Source organism: Centruroides sculpturatus, unplaced genomic scaffold (genome assembly GCF_000671375.1).
Source record: "Centruroides sculpturatus isolate CEXI.00-Female unplaced genomic scaffold, Cexi_2.0 scaffold61, whole genome shotgun sequence".
Taxonomy (NCBI): domain Eukaryota; kingdom Metazoa; phylum Arthropoda; class Arachnida; order Scorpiones; family Buthidae; genus Centruroides; species Centruroides sculpturatus.
Genome location: NW_019384572.1, coordinates 737,140 through 752,273, shown reverse-complemented (window position 1 = coordinate 752,273; position 15,134 = coordinate 737,140). Strand labels below are relative to the sequence as shown.

Sequence of the window (15,134 nt, the reverse complement as noted above, 5' to 3'; positions counted from 1 at the left end):
AAGATATTTCCTGTCTGTATAATTAGATTTTTATCATATTCAAAAGTAATGAAAATAGCATTTAATTAGAAAAATTACCTTTAAGTAGTGAAAGTTATTATCCTTTTCTTGTGAATGAATGAAATCTTCAAGACTTAACTAAAAATTAAAATTTTTTTTTATTAATAAAATCTTCAAAAATATTTATTACATATTAAAATTTGAAAAAGTGTTATGCAAATACAGTATATATTGTACACAATAATTCTTAAGTTATAACATAATAACCATAATCATAATAAGAACAATAACTAATCTATAATTTCAATCATGTAAGAACAAAAACTATATATAGCTTTTTAACTATCATTCATGTACACAAGAAGAAATTAATCTTCAATAATAAATAAACAAGTTTGAAGTATTTTCATTTTTATCTTGATGATTTGAAAGATAAGTATGTGTTACTAAATTTTATTGACAATACAGTAAAATATTAACAAGTAGCTTTTTTTTTTTTTTTTTTTATAATTGTGAGATATATGCATTTATATATATATTATTTATTTGGATAACATTTGAATATTTATATTAAAGTTTAAAAGTGAAAAGAATAATTCAGTATATATCTTCACTAATCTAAGGTTTTTATTACTTCTCCAGTAATTATTATTAAAGAACAATTGCATATAAATGAATATCATTAAAATAATTAGTTTTTCTTTTTTACAAAAATAAAAAATATAAACTAGAATTGTCTGTATAAAAACAGCAGTAAATTTTTATTTGACTTGAATTTTCTAAATTTTTAAATTTATTTAGCTATTTTAAAAGAAATCAAATAAAAATAAGAATATATTTCTTTGTATTTTAATAATTTTCAATATGTCTATCATTTAAAATTATATGATTGTTAATGGTATAGGAATTTTGAAATAAATGTGTGATATTAGAAAAATTAAAAATTAGCAACATTTAAGGAAAATTCACTTTAGAATTATTCAAAGTTTTAACTGAATTTGCTTAATCTGCCATATATAAAATATGTCAAAATGATAAGGATTAAATACAGGTGCTCCCCTACTTATGAACAGCAAATGATTCCTGAGGTCTTGTCGTAAGTCAAAAACTAATCTAGAAAGTATATTTGTACACAGAATAATCATGTATTTTTAAGTATTTAATCCTTCAATGTACTTAATAGAATACATTATGCTCACTTATCCACTTGCTACTGCTTTGTAGTGGGTGTTTCAAATACATTTTTTGTCACATAACACACTTAGTTTTATAATGTCCAGTTCAGTTTCCAGGGTAATAGGGACCCTTCTTGTATTTATATGCATTGCTAGATTTATTATTAAATTTTAGATTCATTTTTGAAACACTAATTGTAAGAGTTTATAAAAATTATAAACAATATGAGAAATGCCATTACTCCAATGTTACAGACTTTGATGCCACCTCATGAGCAACGATGGAATGTGAGAAGCCATCCAAAAATAGAAAATGACAATACACAATAGAAATAAATCAACTAACTAACACCTAAATGTGAATTCCAACACATAATAAACAAAGAAATTTTAATGTTCAAATGTTTTCAGCTGTCTTTTAGAGGATATCATCAGGAATGAATGCACAAAAAAACACAAACAGTTCTATCCTTTGAAAATTTCTAACTTTCAAATCTCTGTTGAATGCACATTAACTCAGACTATATTGCGGTACACAGTACCACAATTGTGGAAGTATTATTTAGATTGCCACAGAGTATAATAATTATTTTATTTGTAATTATTTATTTAATTTATATGTGGTAAAGGAAATGATTTCTGTATTGAACATCATTTAAATGTTTAAAAATTGGAACACAGCAAGGTTTGAAAGTTAGAAATTTTCAAAGGATAGAACTGTTTTTGTGTTTTTTTTTGTGCATTCATTCCTGATGAGATCCTCTAAAAGACGGCTGAAAACGTTTGAACATTAAACTTTGTTTGTTTATGTGCTGGAATTGGAATTTGCATTTAGGTGTCAGTTAGTTGATTATATAGTTCCAGTTTAAGTGTGCCATTTTTTGTTAAATAAATCCACATTAATTTTTTATTACTGCCTAAAAACTGACTTCAACAACACTCTAAGACTGAGTGGAAAACTTCAGAATTTGCACAAAATTTAAATTTTAGATGTACGTTCAAAATTGTTCATAAGTCTGAAAGTTCGTGAGTAGAGGTGCTCCTGTAGTTTTGCTAGGGAGTCTATCTGATTTGTGGACAAGAGACAAACCTGATTCTTTCCTTTTCTCTTTCTAGGTAAATGTAGTTTAATGCAGATCATAGAATGCAATTGGTTTACATAGAGATACATCACTCCATCACAATAAGGAGGAACCAGGCTTATATTTAAAGCTGTATCTAACTTATTTTAGCCAAATTTTGAGATATGCTTTTATATATATATATTGCAAGCAATATATATTTTCACTGAAGCTTATTTAATTTTAGTTAAATATTTTTAAAATGATTTTCTAAAAATAATTTTTAAATATATATAATGCTTTTATAATTCAGATTAAATTTGTAATGATTTTGTTTTATTCTATTATATAATAAAAATTTTATGCTAATGATGATCTAAAATTAGGTAAAAAGTGTTTCAATTAATGATAAATTTATTGGTAACCTTAAATATAGCAGTACTTTATTTATTATTAATTATTACAATATCATTTGCTGTCAAATCATATTTTGATACTAAATGTGGACATTGTTATCATCTATTTATTACAGAAAGCCATAATTCATTCAGTAATAACTAATGATAATTTTTGTTAAATGTTTTTCATTAATTAATCCAGCTTCACAGCATGAATAGTAATAATCCTTTTCTTTGTCTTTAAATATTTTTTGCTATTGTTACTTGTTTTGTCCTCTGGCAATATGGTTAATTATTTTATTGAAAGTACAGTGGAACCTCGGTATACGATCTTAATCTGTTCCCGATGTTTGGACTTATACCGAATTGGACGTATACCAAACCAACCTTTCCCATAAGAAGAAATGTAAAAATGATTCATCCGTTCTCGTGTAAAAAAATGGCTGGCTTTTAATTAAACACCTCGCTTTCCTGGCTAGTTCCTGCTTGATTTTTCATGAGATCAGCATGTATCTTTTTAGCTTTCTCGCAAATAATTGCGTCCGATACGCTGTCTCCAGCACTGTTTTTCAGTTATCCAAAGCAAAAGCAATTTCTCGACATAATCTAATGTCTTCGATCTCTGTTTAGAAATTGATTTAACCCCTTTCGCAACGTTAGCAGATTTAATAATGTCTTTATTTCTCGCGATTGTCCATATCGTCGTTCTTGGAATACGGTAGGCAACAGTTAAAATCTCGAACATGTGTGTCACCTTCGTATTTCTCAACAATCTCTTTTATCAGTTCCATTGTAATTCTAGTCATTTTTTTAGTTTTCTGTCACTTTTCATTTGTCTTTTTGCGATTCATGATGAATAAAAATAAAATTTTACTTACGAATTAAAATCAGAAGAAATTTAACAAAGTTATAAACCGTTGCACCACGAACATCTAGTCTGGTCTAGTATACCGATAGTGCTACTTGTTCATTGATGGCGTGTATAATTGAATTATGTCGTATACCGAACAAAAGTCGTATACCGAGCAAAATTTGTTTCGTCCAAACAGGACGTATTCTGAATTGGACGTATTCTAAAGCAGACGTATACCGAGGTACCACTGTAACTTAATATCTATCTATTCTTTTATAACTTATTGGTGCATAATAAGCATTGTTGTAATATGATTGATATTTCAACTACATATAAAATCTAGATACAATTTTAAGTGCAAGAAATGCATTAATATCATTTTTTATGTTTAACTACAAAATATTTTCATCTAAATTATTTTTTAGCGAAACAAAATACTTACTGTATCTTGACTATAAACAATTAAAGTCTCTTTTAATTTGAGAAGTGATTCCACAAAATCATTTTGAAATTGTTCTTCGTTGTAAGTTTTCATAGCTGATACATAAGGAAGTTTTTCTAAACTATGTAAGAAAAAATATAAATTAAAATTAGTAGTAATTTATAAATTCCAGCAAAATATCAATAAGTCATTTTATAAAGAATTAAAACATTTTATCACTTTTGTTTGTTAACAAAAATTATGACTAAGACAAAACCTTTCTCACTTTGTAGCTGTTTAAACAACTTTAGCAACTATCCCATCACTTGTCGTCCGCACACCTTAAATTTTGTATCAAAAGAAAATTTAATGCCCTCAGTATCGTCTAAACCTTATCAACAACAATGGCATCACTGGTAAGATGAAACCTATGTAAACAGTGACACCGTTTGAATATCTACCAACCGATGTTCTAACAGACCACAGTGTACCTGAAGAAGGCCGAAAACGTTTGTGCTCAGTGTTTAAATGGCTAGAAACAAAGTGAGAAAGGTCTTAGACAAAGTGAAGTGTCTAAAAACAAAGTGAGTGTCTTAGTCATTTCAAATAGTTCTAGCTCCAAATGCATAGAAGTAACAAAAATTAGAGAACATAGAAGATTTTATCAGAATACCCATATACAGTGTGATCCTGATTTACAACTGTACTGATACCTCATTTCCCAAAAGTCTCTTATAAATAAGAATGAGCTTTTATATTATATCTTATAGTCCAAATCATTGTTATTTACCTATCAACCAATGCTTCTGAATGAAATGAAATAAAATTGTTAATTAGGTTATTAATCAATATAAAAATGGACAATACAAATTGAGATATAAATATGACATAAAAAAGTGAATATGCAAATTATCAAACTTTTCTTTATTTAAAATCCAAAACCAAAGCTAGAATAAATAACTTGTAAAATAAAACCATTCACTTTTCTAACAAATGGGTTTAATAAACAAATATATAAGTGTTGTTTTTATATATATATATGTTACTGTGAAAGACCGAAATTAGAGAATGTCGACACATACAAAATACGTCGGTGAAAAACCGAATATTTGGTTATATTATTATACATTTGAACAATCACCGGTGTATGTCAACAAGCACAGATAAGCTTTGGTGGAGGTCAAAACGACACCCGAGAAGCCAATGTTGATAGAGAGGCGACAGTCTGTCGCCAAATTCTTCGCCGTTTCCTTCTGCTCAAATTGGTGATACCGTACGAATAAAGTCCTTGATGTCAACCGTAGCTGTACAGATGCTCGAAATGTGTTGGCGGTTGTAGATGGAATAGAAGACGGCAACTTTTATAAATTAGCAAACAAAAATGGCACCCTCAAGCAGCTTTATACTTGTAATCAGTTCGTAATTTGTAAAAAAAAAGTTACTTTCCATAGATGAGCTTTCTTCTTAAGAAATACCACTGGAGAAGCAGCTGCAGCTAATTCAAAAAGTGGAGGGCAAGGCTATATACGCTGTCATTACAAAAAGAAGTTTTCCACGAATAAATGCGGTTGTAAAAGCAAGGGACACTTGTGCAATTCAAAGTGCCATAACAGTTTAAGCTGTTGCAATAAATAAGATTGTATAACGTTAATCACATAATTTATGTGTAAGTTTATTATTGTATTATTTTCTTTAATGATTTAGAATATGCTGTTTGTTTTAGGTTCAACAGTTTATTTACATGTGCTGTTACTTAAGCTTTCTCCTATTTTGACATATTAAAAAGTTGCATTTTTGTCTTAACGTAATAAAAATATTTTTATTCAACATTCACCATCAGTGCGTGTAAGTGAGAAATAATGATATTTAGCAAATATTTCGTACATACACAAAACGACTGTGTGAATGCTGACATTCACCAGAGAATGTTGACATTCACCAGATATCGGTCATTCACAGTAACATATATATATATAAACTTGCCTCAGGTTTCAAACTAAAAAATTCAATTGACAAAATTTTATAAAATAAACCAAAAACATTTATATATATTCATTCATTAAATCCATTTTCTGAGAAAGTATAATTGGTTTTGATTTTACATTTCTTTATTTAAATGTCTGATAGCTTACATTACAATTTCATTGGTTAAAAATTTTATTTTTAATCAATGTAATTGTAAGCACTTAAAGAAAAATTTGTAATGTAGTGATAAAATTCACTAAATTACACAACCATGTTAGAACAAATATCCTTAGTGAACAAAGACATAGGATATGTTGCTTGATAAAGACACTTAATTAAAGCAGCTCTATTAAAAGATAGTTTAGCAATTTCTGCTTTAAGTTAGCTACTGCAGTGAAAGTGTGGCAAAGTTTGAAAGCACTCAAGACAAAATTCAAAATGATTGCCACAAACAACAAAGTAAAATTTGTAAAATATTTTAGAGTGAAGAATATGCATCACTGATTTTGTTCAATATTACAATTTTACATCATTTTGTGGCTGTTGGCTATGATATTGTATATTTTATTTTGAATTAATCCTAGCCTTCTTTCCTGTTTCTTTGTTCCTTCTAAGACCTTCTTATCTAACCCTTTTGCCCCTGGGGTAAGATTATCTTTTCCACGTAAATAAGAACAAAAGAGAAAGTGGGGCCCTGGGCAAAATGGACAGAAAACGAGTCACTCTGGGTGAAGATCCCGAATAAAGCAGAAGGAAAAAGCGAGTGCTCGTGACCTGAAGTTAAGGTTAATGATCGGCAAGAAAGAAAACAGACAGTTTCGAAAAAATAAAAAAAAAAGCTGTAAGGGCAATGAATAATCCAAGGAAAGACGACAATTTTTCGATATCAAGAAGTAGCCGTATAGACTTTAGAGCAAAAGATATCAAGTTGGTGCCATAAGCATATATATGTAATAAAACAAACCCTGGGTATTTCCACTCTCCCTACATTTTGTTTCCGTATCTATCTGTCCTGTACTCTTATTTTTCATTAGTTATAAGATAGATATAAGTTAGATGTAAGTTAGTTATATAATTAGTTTTTTTTTTTTTTTGTTATTTTGACGATTGTCATGTGTACGAACCCTGGCGATAGTAGAGGGCAAGCCTGTTCCTTTCTTTGTGTATAGAAGAAAGGCATAAAGTTTGTAAAGTTGGGATTCCGGAAAAAAAGAAGAAAAAAGAACCAGTTCGGAGAGAATAAAGAATATTGTGTGATATAATTAAATTTTGTATCTTTCTTTTTGTAACTTTTCATTCGCGGATTTGTATAAGTCTCTCATAACGAACAACCACAATTTCAAAGTGAGCATCTGTATGGTATTTATTGAATATTAATGGAAATTCACTTTATGAAAATTGTATTATTCATTTTGATATCAGTTAGATATGCTCTTATTATATNGGCTATGTCTTGGGCTACTCAAATAGTTTACGTTTTTGATACTAAATTAACTTCTGAAGTATAATTTTTTATTGTTTTTATATTTTTCAATATATTTATTTTGTTTGTATAAAATAAAAAAATAATTTTTAATGATACAATAGTCTTCGTTAGGCTTAACATCAACGAAAATTCAACGCAAAGTGACACGCAATGGAAAAAAATTTCAACATGGGATAAATTAATATATTTTTTCTTACATAATCGATTAACCGAAATATCGATTTTCCGAACAACCCCAGTCCCCAATTGATTTGGATAATCGACACTCTACTGTATTTACTTCTGAAGAAATGCCTGAAAAAATTAGAGATAGATATAAGAATAATTAAGATCTATGTAAAGGATAATTCAAGTTTAATATCGATATGTAATCAACTGATAATGATTCATTTCTGTTTCAACTGAAAAATTAATAAAACTATTCAATCTTAACTATTATTTATACCATTTAAAATTTTATTTGTCAAAATTCAGTCTTATATCCTGAATCAAAATATGAAATAATTTTTCCCATATTTTATGATAACAGAACTGAACATTCTTCCAATCCATAAAAAGTTAAAAATTACCATATCTTAATTTTTTATAATCAAGTAAATATTAATTTACAAATTAAAACTTGCAGTGGCTTGAGTAAATGCAAATGCTTATCACATATACATTTTGTGAATGATTTAAAAGATAAACTGCAATATATCTTTAAAAGTTAAGGGCCTCTGGGAAATTTGACACAAGTATTATAAAAAAAAAAATCATAACAATTAAATTATACTATAAAAAAATAACTTTTTATGTCTTTAAATACAGCATATGAAATATGAGAATATTGCATGATGCATTCAAGTATTTGTTAATTGGTATTCAAACTGCCATTGAAAATAAGAGCTGAGAGGTATAATGCACAACTTAGAATAGATGTGAAAATCATTATGAATGACATACAGACAGTTGATTTTAGCATTGACATTACATTTGAATAACAAATAAAAACATTCCATATAGTAAAATTGTATATATTTTAATGTACTCCATAAATATTATAAAGAGAGGTTATTTATCACATTCCTGTTAAGTAATCACACACCAAATTTCACTTACATTAAATTGACCTACAGGCAAAGTTAAGTATTATAAAAAAGTTATTTTTTAATTTGAGAATGCATTATATTGTTTCATGATGTGAAAGAAGTAAAGGTATTAACTAATGCTTTTAATGTATCTCATCCAGTTTTGCAGTATCTTTTAAGAAGTAAACTAACTACACTGTATACATGTTATATTTTAAACTGATGCAGGACAAATGCAAGTTTCATCTATATAACTGTAAATAAGATAAATATACATCAATTATTTTCATAACTTATAAAATTTTTAAAATTTAAGAATTCTTGAAAATTGAATATTCTGTAGATATACAGAATATTCAATTTTCATTTAGATCATGTAAATTAGGAATATTCAACATGTTCTTCAATTAAACAATATAAACTTAGATTGCTTACTAAATATTATACAGGTAATTGAAAAATCATTAATGAGGATGTCAAGATCAGGCAACTAATTTGACATTATTTAAAGAAAAAAATCTGATCTATAAATATTACTTTGTTTCTGCATTCCCAAGCCTATCCTTTTCTTATTGTGGGAGTCAAAAAACATTCCACGAAAAAAAAAATTCCCACTTAATCAGCCCTAAATGCAATTATATGCAATGTAATTCCCCCCTTTTTTTTTACATCTACAATGCTGTAGCTGATGGTCTTGTGATACCAACTTTGTACCACTGCATTAACCAAAGGTTTGGTAGAAAGGTGCCTATAAATGGAATAGGAATGGAAGTGAGAGAGGTCAGAGCTGGGAGAACAGAAGGTAAAGTAAGTTCTGAAGAAGGTGAGCTGAAAAACAGGAACAAAGGTCAGAAACAACTGTGAAAATGCCATTGACCAGTTCATAAGCCAGAACAGCAGGTATCCTGGGTGAGCTTACAGCAATAATCATCAGAATTAGGATTGGAAAGATATCCTAGCCAGTTGATCTGAGTTCCATCCAGCAAGTTTTAAAACTTGCTGGATGGAACTCAGATCAACTGAATGATGGAACTCAGATCATCTCAGATGGAACTCAGATCATCAACCTGCCCAGTGCATGACCTAGATTTGTGGAACAATACAATCAGTTGTGTTTGTTGTTAACATAAATTGTTAATATAATGTAGCACAAGGCAAAAAAATTGTGACAAATGCAATGTTTCTTCACATGTTTATTTCTCAATTAAATCTCAAAATTTGTTCACAGCCACAAACTACAAACTTGAAACTTATGACTAGTTATGAAAATTAGCACTTAATCATTGCTCTGCTCTTAACAATGCACTCCTCAAGTTGATGAGTCATGTTTCTCACAAGTGAGTCCACTAGCTTGGTATCAATTGTATCCCAAACCTCTTGCACCAAATGTTTTTTTTTTTTGTTTTTGGGATCTTGGTGCTCCAAGCTGGTTCTTAAGGATAGCCCAAAGATTTTTGATCAGGTTAATATTGGGACTTAAGGCAAGCTGGTTTAGGATATTGATGTTGTGGTCCACAAACCATTCTTGTCTTGACCGTGCAATTTGTGGGTGTGCATTGTCTTCTTGAAGAGTGTATCCTTCTGTCTAGAGCAGGGATGTCCAACCCGTGGCACACTTAATATTTTTATGCAGCTCACTGTACCCTAAATTTTTTAGGTACATTTTCATTTATTTTGGTAAAGTATGTTGGAAAAATTATTCTTGTTTCACTAGATACACTTTGATGTCATAATGACGTAATTGCTAATAGAAAATTTTTTATCTAGAAAACTGTTATGCATGGCGGTTAGTACATACTGTTGCAAACAATTCTTTTCATGCACCAAAAAACCAAAACTGCTGAAAGAAATAGGTTGAGTGATTCCCATTTAACTAACATTCTTACAATTAAAACTAGTATCATAAAAGCAGATATTGACAATATTATAAAAAGGAAATTCTTATTTTGTGTGAGTATAATTTCTTTTTTTTTTACTGTCAATAAATAATACAGTATTTTTTTGTAATTATATATATTTGTGACAGTAAAAACAATTTGATAATCACATTTTGAACTTTTAAAAAAAAATATATTTATATAAAGGTACCTTTGTGGCCCGCTGAATATACATAAATTTCTCATTTGGCCCATTAGGAAAAAAAGGTTGGACAACCCCGGTATAGAGCAAATCCATTGTCTCCAAAAGATTTGTGCAAGATGTTTTGATATTGTTCAGTGTTAATGAACCTCCAAATGATTTTGAAAGGCATTGTACCGTATCTCAAGTGCTGATGCCACTACACACCATGATAGCAGATCTGTGCACTGGCATCAATTTTTGTTGGCACATGTGTCCTGATGACATCAATTTGTCACAGCTCAAAAATAATCGTTGTCAGTAAACACTACTTTGCTCCAACCCAATTCAAATTGGCTGTGGCCCAGGGCACACATTGTCATTTGTGTTTGGCTGTCAATATGAGTACATTGAGAGGTTGCCATTTCTTGATGCCGACATATTTCAAGGGACACTGGATGCATGTGGCACTCACTTCAGATGACACAGAGCCAGTTGTGTCATGCATTGTTTGTTATTCACTGACAAAGTTTGTTTTGGAAGTGACATTTTTTCACTTTGATCTTTTTTCAGTAGACTAAAGCATAAAAATTTTGACACTCCAGAACCTGTGAAATACTACTTAAGATTGTGATGAAATGTGTTATTCAAAATTATTCAGAAATGACTCCTATTTCTAAGTGACAGCTTTAACATGTGCTTTTGCTTTTCAGACTCCAAACTGATAAGGCTACCAGCATCTGCATGAATTAGTAAGTAACACTGGTAGTGATAAATAATTTGAATTGAAGAAAAAAATTTAAAACTGATGAAATGGTTAGCAACTTTTTAAAATTTTCCAAGTGACTCCTGATTGTATCAGTGGCGTGCCATCATTGGAAGCAGTGGAAGCGCCGCTTTCCTTGTATTTTCTTAAAAATAAATACATATTGTGCGATTATTTTCATATTTTAACATATTTTGGATTAATTAAAATTAATATTTTATTATAACCGCATTATGTNCTGTGAAATACTACTTAAGATTGTGATGAAATGTGTTATTCAAAATTATTCAGAAATGACTCCTATTTCTAAGTGACAGCTTTAACATGTGCTTTTGCTTTTCAGACTCCAAACTGATAAGGCTACCAGCATCTGCATGAATTAGTAAGTAACACTGGTAGTGATAAATAATTTGAATTGAAGAAAAAAATTTAAAACTGATGAAATGGTTAGCAACTTTTTAAAATTTTCCAAGTGACTCCTGATTGTATCAGTGGCGTGCCATCATTGGAAGCAGTGGAAGCGCCGCTTTCCTTGTATTTTCTTAAAAATAAATACATATTGTGCGATTATTTTCATATTTTAACATATTTTGGATTAATTAAAATTAATATTTTATTATAACCGCATTATGTATTTTATTACAAATTTCTATACTACACATGAGAAAAATGATAAGATTGCTATTGTATATTTGAATATCAGTAGTGCAATGGAAGCATTGTATTGTTGAAACCAAACAGCCAGATTATAAGCATTCGCACATGCGCTTTACAGAGCACCAACCTCACGCAGTTTAGCTGGTGGAAGCTACACACCAAAATATCGTATAATGTTTCCAATTATTCTATCCAGGACTGGTTCTGGGCTATTAGCAGCCTGCCTGCTAGATATTTGCCCCATTATGTGAATCACGAGTAGATTTATAACTTAACCCAACCGATAGGAGTTTACCAGTATGTTTTTATGATAGTTCTGTATAGTTGACAGGAGTTTAAAAAAATTCATTAAAATATTTGATATTTTTATTCTGCTCTCCAATTTTATATTACTTTCAGATTTCAATGTTAAACCAGTGATATTACAATTTTGAATGTCCCATCTATAAAGGGATGTAGAAAAAAATGTTAAAAAATTAACTGTTACTTTGACAGCATCATTTACATCATTTACAACTAAATTTAATGAATGAGAGAGATGCACGAGGTACAGAAAAAGCTCTAGAATTTATCTTCCTTACATTTACAATTTATGTATCCGTTATTGTAAAAATTTGTCTTTCCACTTCTTTCCCAAGACTACAAATATTTGAGTACAAAGTAACCAGTTTTGACTTATTTCTACTTAAGAAGTGGTTAAATAATTAAGCGATTAGGGAATTGGGGACATAAAGCTCTGATGAAAGAACTGGAATTTTACTTAAACAAAAACCTAACCAAACCAATCACTAGCTGAGTACAGTGGGACTGATTTCTTCAAAATATTAGATGTAATAAAGACAGACATTTTTCCAGTTCGATGAGAGTGATCGAAAAGTTGTAAATTTTGGAAACTTCTGTGGACACCTGGTCCTAAAGCGAATTACTTAGAAAACAAATGACTATTAAGTTTAACATATTTAGATTTTTACAGCTATGGTGAGAAACGTTTAAAATCTATAACAACCCTGTCACATCCTTTGAGATATACTAGTGATGTGACAAAAGAGGTCAAAAGAGGTATTTGACATTGACTGGTATCAGCACCCTGGGGATTTGGCAGTCTGTGTGTATGCATGCACTGCAACCGTCTCTGATTCCATTCATTAGCCACTCGTAGGGTGCTAGCTATTTGACTAAGTGGATTGTTTTATGATTTAAAAAGTAAGGAATATTTTATGTTATTTTTATGCACGTTTTTTACAAAGCTATATTTAATTATAATTTTCTTTAAAAGTATATTTGTACAATTGAAGAATATTTTGTATCAGGTATGTAGGTATGTACTGGTACATCCACATTTTATTTCACCAAGTAGGTTTTTATAATTTTATTTTTAATTGTAGCCCGTCCTTCAAAAGTACCGGAGAATTTGAGAAATGCCTTTACGGTCTCAAATTTGCTGATGGGAAAACCCCTACCTATACCTCCTAGTGTGGGACATAATGCCTCCGGTGAAGGATGGGCAACGTTGGTAAGACGGGTAACATAGGAGGGGACCGAGCAGGAGTCGAGATAAACTTCTAACTTCATTCTTGTGATGAAGAAGGGCAATCTCTTGTCCTAGGAGTAAGAAATTGCTCCTTAAGGCGGATGAACTATTTACTTAGTCAACGGCATGGGAATGTGGAAGGCAATGGAAAACCACCACATTATTTTCTTCCTAGTTATAGTATTATGACATACAATCCAGGAATGGCCCTCAGTCCCCGGCAGACCTTCAATGGTCAGAGGGTGCTAAGAATCTCCGGACAAAACAAAAAATTAGCTACATGGAATGTTAGAAGTATGTTTGAAAGTGGAAAATTAGATAATACGGTGAAGGAAATGGAAAGATTAAAGATTGATATATTGGGTATAAGTGAAGTTAGATGGCCTGGTACGGGAGTTTGCAAAACACAGAATGGAATTTTTTATTATTCAGGAAATAATTCGATAAATCATAACCACGGAGTAGGTGTTATATGCAACGAAAATACAAGCAAGGCAGTTTTATTCTTCTTACCATATTCTGATCGAATAATTTTAGTAAAAATAAAAACAAATCTAGGAATCTTAAATATAGTTCAAGTATATGCACCAACTGCAGAAAAAGATGACAGTATTATAGAGGACTTTTATCAACATATAAGTGATGTTTTAAAATATACAAAGAAAAATGAAATTTTAGTTATTATGGGAGATTTTAATGCAAAAATTGGGAAAGGAAGAGTTGATGATTTAGTGGGAAACTTTGGATTGGGAGCCCGCAATGACAAGGGAGATAGATTATTACAATTCTGTCAGGAAGAGCAATTAGTCATTAGTAATACTTGTTTTAAACTGCCAAATAGAAGATTATATACATGGAGATCACCTCAGGATAAACAGAATAATGTTGTGAGAAACCAGATAGACTATATTTTAATCCGAAAAAGGTATAGGAATAGTATTAAATCAGTTAAAACATATCCAGGGGCAGATGTTTGTTCAGACCATAATCCAGTAGTGGCTTGTATGAGAGTTAAGTTTAAGAAAAATAGTATTAAAAGAAGTAGAAATATAGATATAGGGAGGCTAAGAGATCCCAAAACAAAGGAAAATACTAAAAATGACATAAATGAAGGTTTTTCAAAAATAAGGAAAAAATTTTGCAAAAGAAAAGAAGAAGAAAAAACAAATAGTGAAGAATTATGGAATAATCTGAGGAAAACTATAAACAATGTAGTGGAACAAAATCTAAAACCTGAGAAAACATTAAAAAAGAAAGAATGGATGTCAAAAGAAATATTAGAATTAATGGAAGAACGAAGACATTGGAAAAATAAAAATATTTTTAAATATAAAGAACTCCATATCACTATAAGAAGGAAAATTAAACAAGCAAAAGAAAATTGGATGAAAGAAAAATGCGAGGAAATTGAAAATTTGCAAAGAAAACATGATACGTATAATGTACATAAGAAAATTAAAGAGCTTACCAGAACAAATAGAAGAAATAAATTTACTAGTATTTTAAATGAAAAGGATGATTTAGTTTTGGAATTGGGGGAAAAACTGAAATTATGGAAAGAGTATGTTGAAAAATTATATTTTGATGAGAGAAATTTAAAACCTATAATAATTGATAAAGAAGAAGGACCAACAATACTAAAAGTAGAAGTAAAGAATGCAATTAGAACAACTAAAGAAGGTAAAGCTACCGGACC

General features: G+C 29.8%; 1 protein-coding gene across 2 annotated transcripts in view; it reads right to left on the bottom strand.

The window, feature by feature from the left end:
* Positions 1–15,134, bottom strand: part of LOC111624217 — a 32,269-nt gene that overhangs the window by 14,653 nt on the left and 2,482 nt on the right. For both annotated transcript variants that reach the window (XM_023367030.1, XM_023367029.1), the window contains exons 2-3: positions 3,930–4,050; positions 79–138 (exon numbers count right to left, since the gene is read on the bottom strand). In XM_023367030.1, coding sequence (XP_023222798.1) covers positions 79–138; positions 3,930–4,050 — 181 coding nt within the window. The remainder of the gene's footprint in view (positions 1–78; positions 139–3,929; positions 4,051–15,134) is intronic.